Source organism: Trichechus manatus, unplaced genomic scaffold, assembly GCF_000243295.1.
Source record: "Trichechus manatus latirostris isolate Lorelei unplaced genomic scaffold, TriManLat1.0 scaffold00115, whole genome shotgun sequence".
Lineage (NCBI taxonomy): Eukaryota > Metazoa > Chordata > Mammalia > Sirenia > Trichechidae > Trichechus > Trichechus manatus.
Genome location: NW_004444051.1, coordinates 253345 through 274822, shown reverse-complemented (window position 1 = coordinate 274822; position 21478 = coordinate 253345). Strand labels below are relative to the sequence as shown.

At 41.3% G+C, this 21478-nt stretch overlaps 1 protein-coding gene across 1 annotated transcript in view; it reads left to right on the top strand.

Moving 5' to 3' along the window:
• The first annotated feature begins 1489 nt into the window (after positions 1-1489).
• Positions 1490-21478, top strand: part of SCGN (secretagogin, EF-hand calcium binding protein) — a 59686-nt gene continuing 39697 nt past the window's right edge. Inside the window, exons 1-6 of the mRNA XM_004383975.3 lie at positions 1490-1571; positions 2504-2574; positions 11188-11280; positions 12454-12543; positions 15163-15219; positions 15644-15721. Of these exons, the coding sequence (XP_004384032.1) occupies positions 1490-1571; positions 2504-2574; positions 11188-11280; positions 12454-12543; positions 15163-15219; positions 15644-15721 (471 nt within the window). The remainder of the gene's footprint in view (positions 1572-2503; positions 2575-11187; positions 11281-12453; positions 12544-15162; positions 15220-15643; positions 15722-21478) is intronic.

Below are 21478 nucleotides of genomic sequence, written 5' to 3'. Positions count from 1 at the left end.
ATAATTTACTATGTACTACTGTGTGTGGCTCTGATCTTCATAGCAACCCTTCAAAGCAGATATTATAATCCTCATTTTATAAATGAGAAACCTGAGATTCAGGGAGATGAAAACTAATTGCCTAAGGTCACAAAACTAGCAAGTGATGGAGTTAGGATCCTAACCCAGGATTGAGTGCCATATATATATATATATATTATTCTGTCTTATATGGCATATGGCATGTGTGTGTGTTTTATTTGAATGCTAACATCAGAGTCAGAAGTGCCATAAAGATTATTTATATCTGGTTCGGAGCCATGGTGGTACAGTGGTTAAGTGTTTGGCTGCTAACCAAAAGGTCAGCAGTTCTAATCCACCAGCCACTCCTTGGAAACCCTGTGGGGCAGTTCTACTCTGTCCTTTGGAGTCTCTATGAGTCGGAATCGACATGAAAGCAACAGGGTTTTATATCTGGTCAACCCTCCTATCTAATCCCCAAGCTCCTTGTTGACTCCCCAACAAAAAGTTCTAAGTATATGGCCAAAAACCATCAGTGCCATTGAATTCACTACCTCACAAAACAAGTTTTGAACAGTTCTGATGACTACGAAGAGCTCTATGTTCCTCCAAATGATGTTCATTCTTTGGTCTTACTGTGGCTCTTAGGAGCCAAACACAATCATCTAAGCCTTCTACTCAAGAATTTTGAAGATGGCCACCATGTCTCCCCCAGACTCTCTTTTCCTGGTAGAGGCATAGTCTGAACTTCCCTCAACTTCCTAACTACCCTGCTTTAAACCACAGTCCCTTGCAGAATCTCTTTGGTTGAAAGTCCTTAAAGTGCTATGTAGTATAGCAATGAGTATGTTGTATACAATCAGGGTTCAATAATTGCTGTCGTCTGTCTCCTTGCTTAACGTAACCTCCTAACACCATCACACCTCTCTCCCCCCTCCACACTGCATTTCTAAACCGTCAGGTCCAAAGGGCTCTAACACTGACACTTCTTCCAACCCTTTAAAAGGACAGCTCTTGCTGGAAAACCCCCTGGAGACACACGTTTGGAAGGTGAGTCAAACATAAGGCGATGTTTTCTCTGAGTTTGACAAACAAGTTCAAGGGCAGAAGCAGTGAGCCGTGGACCCCCGGAGACAGCTCCTTTCTCCACAAATCCCCCACAGCGCTGAAACAGACAGTCGCTTCCCTGCGGATCTGTGAGGCCTGCGCGCAAGGCCGGGCAGGAGCTGACGCTCCAGGTGCGGGGCGGGCTCAGAGTAGCTGACAGCCCGCGGTGGAAGCTCGAGGTCCGCTCCCGGACGCCGCGGCGCCACCAGCTGCCTCACCGGTCGCCATCGCCCGCGCCCTACTGACAGGTCTCCAAAGCAAATCACAGAGCGAAAGAAGCAGGCGTGGGAGTCAGAAAATATCGTAAAGGAGTTGCTACCAAAGTTCTCTAGGTATTCCACCTCTTCTGGCTGGCCAGTACCTGCGCGTCGTGCTCAGTACCATGGACAGCGCCCACGCCTCTGGCCTGGGGCGCCTGGATGCCGCCGGCTTCTGGCAGGTCTGGCAGCGCTTTGACGCGGATGGTGAGTAGAACAAGCTACACGCATATTCAAGTGTAGACGTGGCTCCGCGCCCGCCCCGCTGGAAGAACCTAGTTTCCCCTTTCCGCACTTCTACCCCGAGGGGAAAGCTGTCTACCTGCTGTTACTGCAGTGTATCTGACGTCTTTGAGCTGATGTTGCACATCCAGATAACGTGGAAATTCAGAATGAAAGGAGACATTTGCCTCCCTTCCCACTCTCTTTGTGTGTCTGTACATGTGTATTGTATATATTCAAGAATATATATATATATTTTACAAATATATATTCAAATACATACACATACACATATATGTGCTTATATATTCACACACATATATATATATGTCCATCTACCTATAGGTAGATATAGAGATATATTCTAGTTTTGTAGACTGATACTCAGCTACCTGAACCCTAAATGTGCTCATTTTTCATTCAGTGACTTTATTATAAACCCTCAACTTCTTCAAAGCGAGGGTGAATTTTATTAACCTTCAAAAAGAAAAAAACTACTTCAAAAGAAAGTGGAACTTTTAATGTTTGCTTTTTTATTAATTAAAGAAGCATAAAAAAATCTAAAAGGCATGTTTTAACTCTGCAAACTAGAATTCAATAATTGCATTCTGTTAAAATGTTCCAAGTATACAAAATCCTTGGACTGGATTTTATTCTAGAACTCATGCTTATTCATTGATTAAAATTCGTGTATTTGATAGCTTTGATATTCTAAATATTAATACAAACCAGCATAAAGCATTTACTCTGGAACTTGTATTTACTGTTAAAATCTATGTCTTCTATATGCAGATGTTGGCACTTAGTTATTGGGATAGCAAAGAACTTGTGAAATTAAGGACAATTTTAGATAAATACTAAAATGCCACATGTTATTCTAAATCAGTAACTATTTATGCATATCTTCTTGCATTTAGAAAAAGGTTACATAGAAGAGAAGGAGCTTGATGCTTTCTTATACCACATGTTGACGAAATTGGGTACTGATGTAAGTACTTGCACCACTAAGCATTAATTTATGTGTCTCTTAGTGAAATACAACAAGCACCAAGCCCTATGTTGACTTGTACCTATTAATTCCATCTGACCTCTTTTCTTCTTTTAATGCATGTACTTTATCCCCTCTCCTAGCAACACAAAGGTATTTAGGCAGGTTTTATAAAAGGTACAACTGTAACATTAGATGTGCTGGTCACTGAATTTCCATCTAACATCTGTCATCCCCTCAGAGGTCACAACTGTAGATTTAAACAACTCTGTTTTTAATGTCTCCATGGTTATGTCTTTGCTGATGGATTTAAACATGGAGATAAGGTAGCCCCTTTGTTCAGAAAGGTGGAAAAAATGTTAAGAACTTTAAGGTTCTGGTTATTTAGTGCATATGATACTTTTTTGATAGCAAACCACAAACAAAATCATTTAAAATATTTTTTATTATTCATTTTATTAGAAGAGGTTGCAAATTTCTTAGAGAATGACAAATCAGAGAGTAACAACACATCCAGAGCCCGTCTGTCTCTGACCTCTCTCTCTCTCCATCTCTCTGTCTCTCATCTCTTTGTTTCCCCTTCATTCTATCTCCGACCTTTCTGTCTCTGTCTCACAAATCTGTCTCCGCTTTTCCTGTGTCTTTTTTTCTATTTTCCTCTTTCTTTCATTTCTGTATCTTTGTCTTTTGTGTCTCTGTGTTATCTCTTTTTGCCCTTCTTTTCTTTCATCAGTTTCTCATCTCTTTCCTTCCTTCTTCCTTTCCTCCTCCTCCTTCTCTTCTCTCTCTATCTTGTATTTTTCTCTGTCTGCCTGCTCCTCTCTACTGTCCCCTCCCCATGTAGCCTATGAAGTGAACGGGTGGCAGGTGTGAAGGATGGAGAAATGTACCCCTTCTTTCTTCTGGTTCAGACCATTCAAAGACACTTCTCTTTATCCTTCATTCCTCATCAGTTATGAGTAGAGCCAAGGAAGCCTCCTCCAGGCAACGTTTACCTTCAGTCTGCTGCCCGGTATCACCCACTATCCGCTCATGTGTAACACTCCTAGGCTTGCCTACGGAGCTCTTGCTTACTGTTGTAAATGCTAAGGCTCAGGAGATTCCAGGACCCCATGGATCTGACACATTTTGTCAAGCATGGATAGGGGTATTCAAAGAAAACAAAAAGATGAAGGTAACACCGTTTGAAGTCTGGGAATAAACTGGATGGTCAATTCCTGAAATTTAAATCCCCAGAGACTTAGAACTTGGAATCTGTTTAAAAGGCTCCTTGCTTTAGTGACTTATAGGAAAGGAGGAGAATAGTTGCTGTCAGTGTTGAAACTGGGCATGTCTTATTTTCAGTCATGGGGGATGGTTACTCAAACACAAAGGTATGTCTAAGCTGACGACACTGTGATATGTCTTCTTCTGGGGCTTTGGCTAACTTTAAAGGGATTGTTGCCATTATTGAGAGCTGAGGGATGTCATCTCTTGCATCTTGGCTGCTCTTCCCACTGCCCTTGCCTAAGGTCCCACCCATGGACTAACCCCCTCACACAGGGACAACATGGTCCTTGGAGGAACCATGCTACTGTGTTCAGTGCAGGTGTTTCTGAGGCCAAAGCAATGGGGTTGGAAGGTTGCAGAGCTTTTAGAGTAGTGGAAATGCAGACCCCACGGTCTCATTCCCTAGGTATTTTGGTTCAGTATATTTGGGGCCTGCCTAGGATCCTGCATTTTAAAAACACCCTAAGTCAGTTTGCATCTCTTTTCACCTTCTGTCCCTCTGGGAAAGATGACTGCCTGTCAAGGAGAGGATTCTAATTAGGCCAGTCCTACTGAGTTGCGGCAACAACCCCAAGCACCTCTCCTCAGCACCTGGTTAAGGAGAGAGCCTTTGGAGCCAGGGTAGTAAGTTGTTTAAACTGCTATCCCAAAATGGTATCAACTGCCATAGGTTCCCTTTTAAAATGCTGAGGCATTGTCCTAGGGGGTCCGGGTACAGGGACATTCACCTGGGCAACCATGATTGAGTGACCAATTCCTAATTCTGGGCATTTTTCCTGCTAAATAATGAGTGATACCAGTTGCCATCAAGTCTATTCTGACTCATAGCACTTGATGTGTGTCAGAGCAGAACTGTGCTCCATAGGGTATTCAATGGTTGATTTTTTGGCGGTAGATCTCCAACCACCAACCTTTCAGTTAGCAGCTGAGTGTGCTAACTTTGCACTACCCAGGGACTTAGTATACTGAGTAGGCCCTAAGAAAATCCTTAATAATAGGGCAAAACTTCAGAAATGGAAGCCCCTTTAGCTGAAGGACAGTTACCATTTGTTTGTGACACCTACTTTTGATGAGTGATGCCCGATCAAGTATGGAAGTGGGCAGCCAGGGAGGCCTCAAGGACGAGGTGGCCCTGCACTCAGTATTTAGGGACACCAAGCAGTTCTTCAGAGGCCCGAGTAACTCTATGTTCCTCTACTGATTAGCAGGTCACAGAGACCCCAGAGAAAGGAATTTTGAGATTTCTAACAGCAGGCTGCCTGTTAGTCAATCTCAGAGAGCAACTAGCCTGCTTGTAATTATCTGCTCTTCACAACTTCCGAGGGAACGGACTTAATGGTACCATTAGCTACTATTGCTGGTGTTCTTTTTTGTTCTGCTTTTTTTTTTCTTTCTTTTCAAATGCTGGGAATTGGCCTCTGAACTGTGTCTAGATCTAGCCAGCCCATTGGGAGCACCCGTTTCTCTGGCTGTGCACACATCCCACATGGACAGATTGTTCCACATCCTGGGCCTTATTCAATGCTGCAGAGATTCTAAGTACCCTACGGGGGCCTAGAGTCTCAAATAAGGTGGGCTGGGCTGGTGTTGATGGGGCACTACATAGAGGGAGTCCTGAGCTCTTTTGCTTTAGATCTATGGCATGGTCATAGACCTCAGGGTTGGATGTTTGAGAGGACCGAGGTCAAGGCTCCATGCACTCAAAGTAAAGGTGGCCTGTAGAATCTGGCCATAGCATCTTCAACTTTACACTTAGTTACTTTGCTATCTTATTTTCCAACAATATAGCCTATGGTAGTTACCTTCCCTTGGGAATACTCCACCCACAATAAGCAAGCATTTGTTAATTCCACAGATACTATGCTACAGAGATATAGAAGTGATTGCTGTCCTGGCACAGCTCTTAATTTAGAAGGAAAAATTGAAACTCAAAGTGAAGGCCCACCCTGTTGAGTGATTTCTATTGTACTTTTTCTGCATTGTGCATGTACACACACATACACCCAAATGCAAACACACACGATCTATGGTGCTGAGAGCAGAGAGGCTAATCTCTCTGTTTAGTGCAGTGTCACATGAGGAAACTTGGTTGGCAGGAGATCTTGGAGTCTCAGAGTAGCTGTTCATCTTCAGCAGAGCAAAAACATGTAGCCTCTTGTCTCTGAAGGCTCACTCCAGAGACACCTCACTGTGTGTAGGAAGGACCACTAGATGTGGAGACAGAAATCTGGTGTCAAAATCCTAGCTCTACACTTACAACTGCGTGACATAGACATGTTATTTAAACTCCTTGAGTCTCAATTTTATTATCCATAAAATAGGAACGATAATGTTTTGGCCTATCTCACAGGGACACGATGAAGACCAATTAGACAATACAAGTGAAACATCCTTTTTAGTTGCAAAAGTACCCACTGTATACATATTTCTATGGTGATATGGTGTCCCCTTGGGTCCTTCGTTGTCCCATTGTCTATTCTGGACCCCTTTGGCCTCAGAGCCACCAAAAAGGCTACCCCATACAGCGATAATTGAAGCTTACTCTCCTAACTACTGAAAGCTTTTAAGATTTAAATCTACATAACTATCAATGGGATTTCAACTTTGTGGGAGAAAATTTTCCAGGCCAGGGTAGCCTTTGGAGGACCTCCTTAAATCACATGCACCACCACCCTCATGAGTAAATGAGGCCCTATATCCAGGGCTAAATAATAGACCATAGACAGACTGTCACCTCAGGGACTTCCTGACACTTGCTCAGCCTGATACAATCAAGCCAAGTGTTGTTTCCCATTTCTTCACTTGCGATTTTGTTTACAAATCATAAATGTCTTTTCTCGTATTTTCAATTTAATGTGTATTCATTTAGGAAGGTATTAATTTTTTAACTAGGCCCTTGACTATTCCCCATTTATAATCATCAAGTGAATATATGTAATGTATTTACAGAATCAATCCTTTTATTTTAATCATTTTGGGTTTCTAAATACAGGACCGAAGTCATCAATACAGCAAATGGCTAGAATACCCAAATCCATTTCATTGATTAATACATTATCTCAATCACAAATGATCATGGTTTGAATTTGCCTTTTTTTTTTCAAGTTGTGCATATAAATGCTATTTTTAATTGTTATTTACATAACTCTTAGTTGTTTGCAAAAAGACTCACCTTCACTGCAATTTATTCCAAATTGAGTTTATCCGTCATTATCTAGTACCCAGCTGGGGAGTATACAAGCCATTAATTCATTCATCTCTTTCTGTTGCATGTAGTTCATCCATTTATCATATTCTAAAGGTGAAGAGTGCAACAAAAATGAGGTATAATTTCACCTCTATACTTACCAGCAAAAGTTTGTCTACAATTGGACAAGGAAGAGACACACACTATTGACTGCCATGAAACTTGGGAGTTCTGATATTTCCAGTATCCACACCAACCCCCAAAACACAAAATCAAACCAGTTGCCAACACGTCGATTCCAACTCATAGCAACCTCATGCGTACAGAGTAGGATTGTACTCCATAAGGCTTTCAAGGCTATGACCTTTTGGAAGCAGGTTGCTGGGCCTTTCTTCAGAGGCACCAAAGCACAGAAAACCAGATGATATGAGGAGATCCAATAGCTTAAATCACCTAAGCTTAGCACATCTTTTCTACCTCACTGTTATGATCCCCCCGTCAAACGTTTGCTGTGTACCCACCTCCTGCAATGGTGAGACTACGTCAGGGGACAAGATCCTGGTAAGAATGCCCCAGGATTACCCTAGGATAAAATTGTCCTTGCTGACCAAGGTGCTCTTTGCCTTTCCAAAATCTGGCTTTTGAATCTTCAGGGTTTCATATTATTTAAAGCATCTGCTATCTAACCAACTGCCAGAGCCTATCCTGAAGAAATCCCAGAACAAGTCACCAAGTCCTCTTTGCCTTTTGTTTGAACCATTTCTAATTTACAAATTACTTAATGTTGGGCTTTAACAATTCTACTAGATGCCATCTGCCTCTTTTGTAGCAACAGCAAGATGGTGTGGAAAGCGCACTCCACATCAAAGCACACTCCACATCAAAAGTGCTGGTTTCACTCTTGTCCTACCACTAGCCCATAATTCCTTAAGGTGGGTTTATGTGAATCCTATGGGATTATGGCACAGAAACGGGCAATGTTTTGTTCTGTTATACATTAGGTCACCGTGAGTCAGAGCTAACTCACAGCAACAAACAACAGCCAGCTGCATGGCACTTCACCCCATCATCAGTAAAATGCAAAGGCAAAGGGCTCAGGTCCTTAGAAAAAGGGTGCCTAACACTTCCTGATTCTTTTCTCCTTCACTCTTTTGCTGCCAAATCATCAGGATTGAGCAGAAGGAAACATATACTTTGATTGATAGTGTATCAATAAATAAAATTAATAAGACTTTGACTATTCCTCTTTTCATATGAAAAGTCTTAAGAGGTAGAAAGTTTGCAATACTCTTATGTTAGATTTTTCCACTCTCTGACAAATGTTTGCTATATGCAAAAGCTCATCTGAAGAGATGGCTGCCTAAGGGGAAAGGGGCATGGCTGACGTCCATCTGTCAGGACCGCTCTTGTAACCTGAGGACATATTGTCACTTGAGGAGAAATTTATCTGACCAGTGATGGGAAGTTGTAAAGGGCGATTTCCATGTAAGAGGATGGAATACATGAGATCAAAAAAATTCCTCAAAGAGGAGAAGGCTAGCAGGTCAGCAATGAAGCCAGGAGCTTCTTGAATTATCTCCATGCCCTAGGGCCATTGTGAAAATTCAGGGAAAACACATTTGTGAAACAGCCTGACTTGGTGCCCATCCTATGGCTGGCCCTCCACGAACGTTTATTTCCCTGCCCTCCTTTCCTCATCTTGTGGATTAGATGTAGGTAGCTATTAATTCCCCTTACCACATTTTTCCTCCTCACCTTGTCCTTGCATTTTTGGAAGCCGTTAGCAATAGGACTTAATGGAAAGGAAGTCAGGACAAAGCACATCTTCCACCTGCCTGTGATGGAGGGCAAAAACCACATCTCCAGAGCCCTATCATGTCCTCAGAGCCCAGAAGAGCATCTGACACACAGTAAGCACTCAATGGATGCCTGTGGAATGAACTAATAAAACCTAAGAATGAAATAAATGATATACACAGATATAAGATGGGGAGTAGAAAATTACAGAAAGGTTTTGAAATGATTAAAGCCCCTCTTTTATTATAGAAGAGAAACAAAAAGCCCAAAAGAAGTGTCCTGTTCAAGCTAGTTGGTGGAAGAGTTTGATCCAGAGCCAGGGCCATCTCCCTGTCTGGAGCTATTCTCACTATATGGTCAATGTTAAGGTGTAATGCATAAGTAAATGGTATCACTGCTAACCTCAAGGAGCTTATTAATCAGCTGCCGTCAGGTCAGTTCTGACTCATGTCAACCCTATGTGTGCTGAGTAGAACTATGCTCCATAGTGTTTTCAATGGCTAAATTTTTTGGAAGTAGATCAGCAGGACTTTTTTCCAAGGTGCCTCTGAGTGGACTTGAACCATCAACTGTTCAGTTAGCAGTGAGCATGTTAACCATTTGCACACCCAGGGTCTCCTAAAAGAGCTTATAGCTTAAAGAAGGTGAGAGGCATAAGAGGTAGCCAGGCAATAGTCTGATCATCCTAAGTATATTTGTTTTGTTCCTGATAATTCTCTTCCCTTATTTCAGCATCAACAAGGGTCATCCGGGTTTTCCACCTCAGGAAAACTCCCTGTAGAACAATAGTGAACTAAAGAGTTGAGCTTAGCTTTTTTTTTTTTTTTGAAATAGACTTTTGAAAATCATGGCAGAAGCTAAAGGAGGCGAGAAAGAAAGGTCAGAGTCTCCGAGTACCAACAAGCAAAGTCAGGCTATGAGTAATGCCATAGCCCTCTTTGTGGATTAGAGTTACCAGTGGGAAGCTGAAGGCTCCCCAGTCTGTCCTTGAATAAAAAATGCAGTGAGCTTTATGGTTCCTTAAGCCCCACAGGGACTACCCATGGCATAAACACAGACAAGCCTGCTCTGCTCAACCAGCAAGTCCTTGACACAGCACAGTGTTGACAGGCTGCACAGATCTCTTGGTGTTGCCATGCTGGTGCCGCCTCCCTCCCGCCACTTCCAGCAGGGAGCCATGTCTGTCCATCAGTTCCTGCCGCTCTTCACAGCCATGCTGACACCTGTTGGTGTCAGGAGGAGGGTCATCATGTCCCTGTTCTCAGAGAAGGACGGAGGGCTTCAAGGAGCGTGATGCGATGTAGGCCAGAGAAGGAAGATGTGTTGGGAAGGAAATCTTGAAGCGTTTTTAATGTACGACTGACCTAACGTCTTTCTTTCCCTTTCTTTCTTTTCCCATGTTTCAGCATTTGAGGTTTACATCTGAAGGGCTGTGTTCTCAGGAGCAGAGGTTTGTGAAAGCCTCTACCATCAGACCAACAGTATGTGTATATGAATGGTTCATCCACAGATTCTCCCAGAAGTCCAGAGTCATTCATCAACACTAGCAGGAACTCTAGTCAGTCAACAGCCTCTCTCTCCAAAGCCATTCTAACTCACAGCTGGAGGGCCTGGCATCAGGGATTGAGTGGTAGCATTAGGGAGAATGAATTTAGCATGACTGATGGAGTCACAAATCTTGGAATCAGGCACTGTTTGAAATTAGCTGTGCCTCTCAACCCCGTACCAAAATTTATTCTCCACTGTTGATTGTATATGTCACCTTTCTTTGTAATAATTCTGCCTTCCACTGATGAGCAGTTTAATGTGTAGAAAAGATTGTATGTGGAAGGGACATGTGACATCTGTGGTAACTCAACAATTATGTTGGCTTTGTCATTAATTACTTTCCCCTGCTAATTTATTTTTTCTCAGAGAGTATCAGGAGGAGATTAAGAAAACGAGCCTATGACAACCGGGAGGTCTAGAAGAGCTGCACTTTTCACTTAAAAATAACACAAAATCTCTGAGTTCTTCGGACAAAAGTCTATATGTCAATTAAAATACAGTCTTTTGTTACAACCAAATATATTAAAATCTTCAAATTCCTTCTTTCAGCATTCTAGTCTCTAAGCTTCCCTTCGTTCATATTTTAGGAACTCAGTAGCTGTAAGTCTTACCTAATCAGGATTCTGGTTATTGATTGGTTGCTCAAGAAATCTCCATCCCTACTCCCTCTTCCACAAAGGGTAGGATTAAGGGACCTGCTTTCCAGGTTAAAATACCGTAGTTATCAGCCTGTGTGCTCTGAATATTTGCTATCCAAACTTCATTGTTGGAATACCAGTGGCTTTAATGTGGTTTTATTTGGCCCATTTCAGGATGCCATCATGGAAGAAAATCTGCAGAAAGTGAAACAGCAGGTTATGGCTGCCCATGGTGTCTCTAAAGACGGTCGTACACAGATGAAAGAGGTACTTTTCATGACTACCTTTTTGGGCTGTAATTTCCTCTGAAAGGCAATGAAATTCTTACATTTGATTGGGAAATTAGAACATTCTACCACTCAATTGACTTAGATTATATATATATAGTTGTTGGTTGCTGTTGTGTTGGTTCCTACTCATGGCGACCCCATGTGTGTAGAGTGGAACTGCTCCATAGGGTTCCAAAGCTGTTACCTTTCAGAAGCAGATTGCCAGGCCTGTCTTCCAAGGCGATTCTGGGTGGGTTTAAACTGCCAACCTTTCAGCTAGTAATCAAACACTTAACCATTTGTGATTTCAGCATTTTTTACACGCAAAATTCAGTAACGTTAATTATGTTCATTATGTCATGCAGTCATCACCTTTATCCATTTCCCAAATCACCAAACTGAATCTGAAGGAAACATACACCTTGATTTGTAGTGCAGCAATAGACAAAGTAAAGACAGTGGTGGTTCAGTAGTAGAATTCTCGCCTTCCATGTGGGAGACCCAGTATGATTCCCAGCTAATAAACCTCATGCACAGCCACCGCTTGTCTGTCAGTAGAGGCTTGCTTGTTGCTATGATGCTGAACAGCAGACCAAAAAGAAAAGGTAATTACTTAGATAATATTTTTGAAGTAATCACCTCTTCTTTTCGATCTGCCTAGTAACAAGGAGTGTGGAATTTTCCATCATTTTATTCAGATCAATCAATATTTACCCCTATTTTACAATTGTGGAAGTGAGAAACTGTTGGCTTTTCAGTTATTTGATGCAATGATTGTCTCTTTGCACAATGTCCTGTTCAAATTGAAGCTAGCTATAAGGAAAAACTGACAGTAAATGAGTTTAAACTTTAGTATCAGCTCCCAGAGGAGGTTGGAAAGATCTATCCCTGGAACATATTAAGTGCTTAATACAATTATTATTATTTGGGATTGTAAACTCATGGAAGGCAGATACCCATAGTGATTTATACCTACTAGGAGTGCAATAATTTTTGAAAGAATCAATGAATCAAAGAATGGCAATGAAGGACATAGAACTAAAAGCTGGACTCTCTATCCTGAGAGCACTTCTGCCCTATAGTATGTCCCATCATGCCTTTTATCCATGGAGCACTCCTTAAATGGACACTGGCCAGAATCAGAGACTGCTATTTCTTCCCATTCCTTTAGTTTGCCAGCATGTTCTTGTCCGAGGATGAAAACTTTCTTCTGTTCTTTCGCTGGGAAACTCCTTTGGACAGTAGCGTGGAGTTTATGCAGGTGAGTGTTTGGTGTGTCTCTATGGAGGAAGAAGGTTTGAGACAAAGCCAGGACTCTAGCTACCTGCCACATCTGCCATCCATCCTGCTCAGTCCCCAAGACCAAGGAAAAGAGCCCTTAGTGATGCACCAGGACGTTGACTCCAAACTCCAGGTGCTTTCTCAGTGTGCTGGACTTGAGCTGCTGGATTCCTTGCCTAAGCTCGAGAAAATGTCCTGGCTCAGACAGGGGACCTGGCAGGTACACCAAAGAACAGAGAAGGTTGAGGGGTGGGGGGAAGTACTGTGGAGAATGGAGAGCACACACACCATCTAAAGCCCTGTGGAGCTCCAGTGAACTGTTGCCTTTTGGGAATGCTGTCTCAAAATCCATGTGAGCTACTTATTTTTAAATGTTGGTAATTAATTTTGAAGGTATGGTGCAGCCAAAATATAACTTATTAGAGTGTTGACCCAGCCAGCAGGCCTTATGTTTGCAACCACTGGGCTTTAGTAAAAGCCAAATGAATGAATGACCTTCTGGCCCCTTTCTCTCTGGCTACACCGTCTCTCAGCCTCTAGCCATTACGGTTCTGCTGGTGAAAAAGACCAGGGAAGGGCAGAACAAGGTTTCTCCAAGGCCCCCCAGAGCAGGGCTAAGATAGCCATTGCATCCAGGGCCCCATTCCTTAAACAGGTACCAAATCCCTTTAGGAGATAATAACATCCTTTTGCACTACCTTATTTACCTCCTGGCCCAATGGAGGTCATGTAAAATTGAGCAAAACACATACAAGAAAATTCACGGAAGAAATTTGAATGGGCAATAATATATGCCGATAACCAAAGAAATGCAAATTTAAACAACCAGCTTTACCAAAGTAATAAAGATTTTAAGAGGACTAACAAAAATAGGCAGAGTTGGCAAGAAAGCAGTGACAGATTGTCACTCATGCTCTGCTGGTAGGCATGTGCATTGGAATAATTTTTCTGGAAAGCAATTGTGCAAAAATGTATCAGGATCCTTTAAACTTTCATTATCCAAAGAGTTAATTAAAAAGACAAAAAACAAAAAACTTTGCCCTTTGACTTAATACTTCTGTTTCTCCAAGCATTTGTCTTAAGGATATAATCAGAGATATAGACACAATTTTTCCATATAATGATATTCATTAAATATTGTATTGTTACTTAGTTAAAGCTGAAAACATAAATGTCTAACAATGAAGACAAAATTAAGTACACTGGGATATATTTATATAATTCATTCATTCCACAAATACTCGTGAGCACCTGCAATATGCCAGACACTGTTGTAGGTGCTGGAGATTCATCAGAGAAACCCCACCACGGAACATTATGTGTCACTAAAGATCAAATTGTCAAATAATATTTAATAACATGGAATAAATGCCATTCCGTGTTAAGAAACAAAACTGTATATGCACTATGATCTTAACTTTATGTAAAAAAATGCAAATATTCCCCTACAAATTAACAATAAACAAGATAGTAAGTACACACAAGAAAAAATATCATTTTTTTAAGTGGCAGGATTTCAAGCGATTTTATTTTCTTTGCACTTTTTGTGTGTTCCAGTTGTGTGTAGGATTATTATTATTTAAAAGTTACTTTAAATAACATTTTCAAAGTAATTTTAATTATGTCTCAAAATGCTCACAGAAAATTTTGAATGGAAAATATAAATAGACCATGTACATGTATAAACAATATGGCCTCCAATTCAGTTTTGTGGTATATAATAGAAAAATGATGTAAGGGAAACACAGAGAAACACTAAGTAATTCTGTCTGGGGGAGGAATTTCTACAGATTATAATTTTTTTCTTTTTGCATTTTTTCTACTTTCTTTTACAATATATATGTTTTATTTTTTATAATAAGAAAAAAGTATTAAAATGTTAGGTCTTGTACAGTCTTGAAAAATTGGAAAAGGAAATATCATTGTGGAACTTTCCTATCTTCAGTCACTTTCAGCTTTCCCAAAGAGCCCTTTCAGTGAATGCATTGTGGTGTCACTAAGCAGCTCCAAGAGAATGGAGTGATTCATTTTTGCTGAGTTCTACCCAAATAATTGTTATCACCAAAGAAAGCCTAAAACGCCTTGAAAAGGTGTTGTCTACATCCAGTGAAGTAACGTTTTCAGATGCTGAACCACAGTGACACTACCGTAAGTCAAGCAACAAGAAAAAATATTGGTTGTTTTTAAACGGCAGGATTTGAAGTGATTTTATTTTCTTTGTTCTTTTTGTCTTTTCCAGTTGTATGTAGGGTTATTACTGTTTAAAAGTTATTTTAAATAACATTTTCAAAGTAATTTTAATTATTTCTCAAAATGCTCACAGAAAATTTTGAACAGAAAATATAAATAGACCAACGAAATGTATAAACACTATGGTCCCCAGTTCAGTTTTGTTGTATATAATAGAAAAATGATGAAAAGGAAACAGAATCTCTGGGGGAGGAATATCTAGAGATTATAATTTTCCTAAAAATAATTAAATAAATATAATAATTAAATAATTAATTAATAAAATAATTTAATAAATTTAATTTTCCTAAATAATAATTTTTCTAAATTATTTGAGGATGAATGGATTATTGGTTCTTGTGTATTTCAGATTTGGCGCAAATATGATGCTGACAGCAGTGGCTTTATATCAGCTGCTGAGCTTCGAGTAAGTGTCACTGGGAACTGTTGCTGGGTGAAGAGTGGGTGTGTTCATCACTGGGAATTTAATATATGTGGGTATCATGCGTTGGATTTCTGTTGGTCCAGGAAACATGGATTTGAGGTTTTCACTTTTTACAAAACGTATTCATGTTTTAGAAGTGTTAGAAGGTGCAGATGACAATGTTCTCTCTGGGAAAGAGACATAGTTGAGGATTATGATGTGCTTTTCATGCTTGGAGTTATTCTCTGGGTTCCATGAGCTCCCTTGAAATAATGACAGCCCTGCAGTCATGGGTTTATTGCTTGCTAAAAACACTTTACATCCTCATTAAAGCAAATGAACCACCGATTCTTAAAAGAAAGCCTCTTTAGAGCATTAGCTTATTTGCTCACTATATAAAACTGTGACTCTTTTCTTTGTGCCACAGAACTTCCTCCGAGATCTCTTCCTCCACCACCAAAAGGCCATTTCAGAGGCTAAGCTGGACGAATATACTGGCACCATGGTGAGTAGCTTTGAAGAGTATAATGTCCACGAGGGCAGCTTCTTCATTGTCTCCCAAGGCTCAGAAACAGTGCCTGGCACAAAGTGGGTGCACAAGAGACATTTGCAGACTGAGTGAAATGCACAAGAAAACTCAACTCTGGAAAAATTGGCTGAAATTTAGCAGCTTCAGTTTCTCTCTTGGGACCAGACTGCATGTATCTGGGAGAGAAAGCTGTTTACCTGTCCTTGAGGAGACCTGGGAAGTCCAGTCAACATTAGGTTAATAAGCACCAGGCCAATAGATTTGATGTTAATCCAAGTTATATAAGCAAGTAAGCACAGACCTAAACAATCATTACCAAACACGGAGGCCGCCTCTCACCACGGTGGATGTTTCTACTCATTTAGCATGTTGATTCAGTGCAGGTAAGAGTCAAACAGATAAGGTGTTTGTGTGTGTGTGTGTTTGTGTTCCACCTCTGCCACTTGTTAGCTAAAACCTTGGGAAATTTTCGCGTCAGTCAGATTTATTTGCTTCATCTCCAAAAAAAGTTGCAATCAAGTAAATTCCATCTCATGGCCACCCCATGTGTATCAGAGTAGAACTGTGCTCCATAGAGTTATCAAAGGCTGATTTTTCAGAAGTAGATCACCAGGCCTTTCTTCCAAGGCACCTCTGAGTGGACTTGAACCTCCAGCCTTTTGGTTAACAGCCAAACACATTAACTGTTGGCCCCACCCAGGGACTCCAAAATGGGGGCGGGGGGAGAATGTGTTGTTGTTGTTAGTTGATGTTGACTCAGTTCTGACTCATGGCAACCCCATGTGTGCAGAGTAGAATTGCTGCAAAGGGTTTTCAAGGCTGTGACCTTTCAGAAGTAGATCTCCAGGCCTGTCTTCTGAGGCACCTCTGGATGGGTTTGAACTGCCAGTCTTTCAGTTAGCAGTCGAGTGCTTAACCGTTTGCGCCACCAAGGGACTTCTAAAATGGGGATTAAAACAATTACTGTGAGGATAATGTGAGTTGGTGCATATGGAGCACTCTGAATAGTGTCTAGAACACAATCAGTGGCCAAGACATGTTAGCTATTGTTGTAGTGGTTATTGTGGTCCTTGTCATTATTTCACTTTCTTCTTGTGACATCCATGTCTTAAATGGCTCCTGAGACTATTTCAGTGTTGTGGCTCCCTGAAAAGTGATGGTATAGGAAACAGTGTCTTTGGTGAGCTTATCCTCATATTCTGTTTCAGTATTTAACTTTATGCATTTTTCCTAGTATGTCTCAATAATGTGAATTGTATTGCTCTGGTTCCTCTACTTTTCTTTTGGTTGCCTTACTCCCCTTCACCCCGGCCCCAGTCCTCAGGTGTGTGTCTCATTCCCATCAAACTCTCCAGATTTCTCAATTTATGAGCTAACAGTTTGCTGGTAAAGGTTAATTACCTAGAGGATTGTTACATTTATATAAAAGAGCTCTGAAGCAGAGTCATGTTACTGCCCCCTCTGGTGAAGAGATGGGGATACATCACCATGAAAAATACAAACAAACCAAACCCATTGCTGTCGAGCCGATTCTGACTCATGGTGACACCACATGTTACAGAGGAGAGCTGCTCTATAGGATTTTGACACATTATCAGGAAAGACCAATCGCTAGAAAAGGACATCATGGTTGGTAGAGGGTCAGCAAAAATAAGGGAAACTCTCAATGAGTTGGATTTATGCAACAGCCAATGCAATGCACTCAAACATAGCAACAATCATGAAGATGGTGCAGGGCCAGGCAACATTTTGTTCTGTTATCCATAAGGTTGCTATGAGTCAGAGCTGACTTGATGGCACTTAACAACAATAATCTTAATGAAAGCAGATTGCCAGGCTTTTCTTCTGCGGTACTGCTGGACGGATTCAAACCGCCAAACTTTACATTAGAAGTCAAGCGCAGCCATTTGTGCCACCTAGGCATCTATATCACCATGAAGAAGTTGTAAATTCCTGGGAAAGTGTATAATACTAGGTCGATCTATTTAGGTTTATAATTAGTGTTTTCCAAATGCTGCTTTATTTCTAACAACTTCTCTACAATGTTGGTATTGTTCATGCTATTTTATACATCTGACGATTGAGACTCAGAAAGGGTAAGTGACTTGGACAAGGTTAGTCACCCCCAAGCTGAATTCTTAAATTTGTCTGAAAGATCAGATAACTGAGAAAGTTAAGTTACCCAGCCAAAGGCACCAGTTAAACTGGAAGCTGAGCTCTCCTGGTCTTTAGCCCTGGACTTTTGCTGGCTGTCATCATGGATTACTCTGAACCCTGTCCTCAGTCAAGAGAAATCTGCCCTGGGAAAGAAGAAAGTGCTCTTGACCACAATAACTTGTAAATGGCCTAGACAGGAGGGAAGCAGATGCCAAGGAGGGAATCAAATCCTAGGATCTCAATAAAGGAAATAGTTTGGCTTCTTACTATGTTGACCTGTTTTAATTGCATGCAAAATGATCTTTGAAATCCTGAATAAATATGTGCTCAGCACTAAAGGGCGAAGTGGGAAATCCCCTAGGAGCAGGAAGCAGTTTCCCAGCTACAGGGAAATCTCTAGGTTCCTTTTGTTCTAAGTTCCACTGAAACTCTCTAATAAATAATATGAAAGAGGAAATACAGTTGGAATTGCTTGAGGGACAGAATAACAGGGAAGTTGCTTTTCTAGCTGAGCATTTTAAACACTGATTTAACAGAATGGTAACGCTGCCTGTCATCATCTCCATTTTATTAACTTATAAAACATGTAAAAAAAAGTAATACAAAGTGAAGTATTTTCATTTAGAATCTCCAGCATAGTTCCTTATTTCCTTGAATATATTTCACTATGAAGTTCTTCCCCCACTTCCAACTAACAATATTAAACTACTGCCTTCTGTCTTCTTAACATAGCTCGGCTATTTTTTTCCTCCTATTTTTCTTCACCTGGCTTATACTTCAAGTCACTTAGGCATCATTTCACCCTAAGAATTCACCCATAACCTTCTCCATGGTGAATCCAAGTACTCCTTTTCTGTGTCCCTACAGTACCTTGTGTACGTCACAGTCTTAACACTTACCATAGTCATTCATTTAATTCATTCTACAGATATTCATTAAATGCCTACTGAGCCCTGGTGGCATGCGGTGCAATAGATTGCTTTTATTTGGCCTTTCTACCCATGATCTTGTAACTCCCACCAAATGACTGGGTGGGACTATGTAAATAAGATGCTTATGGCCCACCAAGGTGATTGTACAACTTGCTAATAACGTAAATAAGGTGCATGGCACCCTTGTAGGGGTGGAGCCATGTAAATAAGGTACATGGAACCCTAATGAGGGGATTGGTCAGTTTTGCCATCCCGCTAGTCTTAAAATGAGCTATCTCAGAGGTGGAAAGGGGGGACCACACTACCACCAAGAAGAAGAGACAGGAGCGGAGGTTTTCCTTTGAACTTGGAGTCCCTGTGCTGAGAACTTCTTACACTCAGGGGAGATAGAGAGCTATAACACTGGAGTTGGTGTAAGATGGTGAGAAGCAGCAGCAGCAGAACCAGGAGACTGGTGTGAAGTGATGCAGTGGGCTTCCCAGCCCACAGAGTAAGGTAGTTACAGTGGGTATGCCAACATATGGAGCAGGACAGCTGAGTGGCTTCAGGCAAGTGGCTTCCTGGCAGAGTGGGGTGCCTCCAGGCACTTGTTGACAGAGCTAGGCTTGCCAACCCATGGAGCGAGAGAGCTGAGCCTCTTCCGGCTGAGGCTTGTTGGTGGAGTGGGGTGCCCCTGGGCACTTACTGACAGTGCTAAAGAGCTTTGTAATACTTGCCCAAGCAGGGCAGAGGCCGGGCTGAAGGGCCGAGAGGCTGAGGGCCAAAGAGAGGCCTGCCTGCAGTCACAGCTGAGAAGAGGCTGTCCTGATGGAAGAATCGTATCCTGAGTCATTCCTGATCCTGAATTGTAAGCTGTTACTTCCCTAATAAGCCCCATAACTGTGAGTATGGTCTGTGAGTTCTGTGTGGCCATTGCAAAAAATTATCGAACCTAGCAGAGGAGTAGAGTGCTGTGGGAGGGACGGCTGGTGTCAGAATTGGTAAAAATGTCGGAGGGTGGAGGTATGTTTGACATCTACCTCTTAGGAATCAGCCTTACGCTGCTGATCTTAATTTTGTTCGGCTGCTACCCAAAAGATCAGCAGTTCAAATCCACCAGCGACTCCACAGTAGAGAAGACCTGGCAATCTACTCCGGCCACTCACCAAAGTAAGATGCAGAACATTTTCTTAATAAACTTTGTTATGTCAATTGATCTAGATGTCCGCTGAAAGCATTGTCCCCAGACCCCCGCCCCTGCTACACTGTCCCTCAAAGTGTTTGCTTGTATTCAGGACACTTCTTAGCTTTGGTTTAGTCCCATTGTGCTGACTTCCCCCGTAGTGTGTGCTGTCCTTCCGTTCACCCAAGATGATTCTTGTCTACAGTCTAGTTAGTGAATAACCCTCTCCCTCCCTTCCCACGCTCGTAACCATCGAAGAATGTTTTCTTCTATGTTTAAACCTTTTCTTGAGTTCTTATATAGTGGTCTTATACAATATTTGTCCTTCTGTGACTGACTAAATTCACCCAGCGTAATGCCCTTCAGATTCTTCCACGTTATGTTTCACGGATTCATAGTTGTTCTTTACCATGGTGTAGTATTCCATTGTGTGAATATACCATAATTTGTTTATCCATTCGTCAGTTGATGGGCACCTAGGTTGTTGCCATCTTTTTGCTATTGGTAACAGTGCTGCAGTGAACATGGGTGTGCATATATCTATTCGTGTGACGGCTCTTACTTCTCTAGGATATATTCCAAGGAGCAGGATTGCTGGATTGTATGGTACTTCTATTTCTAGCTTTTTAAGGATGTGCCAAATGGATTTCCAAAGTGGTTGTACCATTTTACATTATGACCAACAATGTATGTGTTCCAGTCTCTCCACAACCCCTCCAGTGTTTATTATTTTGTGTTTTTTGAATTAATGCTAACCTTCTTGGGGTGAAGTGGTATCTCATTGTACTTTTGATTTGCATTTCTCTAATGGCTAATGATCGTGTGCATTTCTTCATGTGTCTGTTAGCCACCTGAATGTCTTCTTTGACGAAGTGGCTGTTCATATCCTTTGCCCATTTTTTAATTGGCTTATTTGTCTTTTTGTTATTGAGGTTTTGCAGTATCATGTAGATTTTCGAGATTAGATGCTAATCAGATTTGTTTTAGCCAAAAATTTTTTCCCAGTCTGTAGGTTGTCTTTTTACACTTTTGGTGAAGTCTTTTGATGAGCATAAGTCTTTGATTTTTAGGAGCTCCCAGTTATCTAGTTTCTCTTCTGGTGTTTGTGCATTGTTACTTACCGTTCTTATTGTATTTATGCCATGTATTAGGGCTCCTAGTGTTGTCCCTATTTTTTCTTCCGTGATCTTTATCATTTTCGATTTTATATTTAGGTCTTTGATCGATTTTGAGTTAGTTTTTGTGCATGGTGTGAGGTATGGGTCTTGTTTCATTTTTTTGCAGATGTATATCCAGTTATGCCAGCACCATTTGTTAAAGAGACTGTCTTTTTCCCAATTAACGGACTTTGGGCCTTTGTCAAATATCAGCTGCTCATACGTGGATGAATTTACGTCTGGATTCTTGATTCTGTTCCATTGGTCTATGTATCTGTTGTTGTATCAGTACCAGGCTGTTTTGACTACCGTGGCAGTATAATAG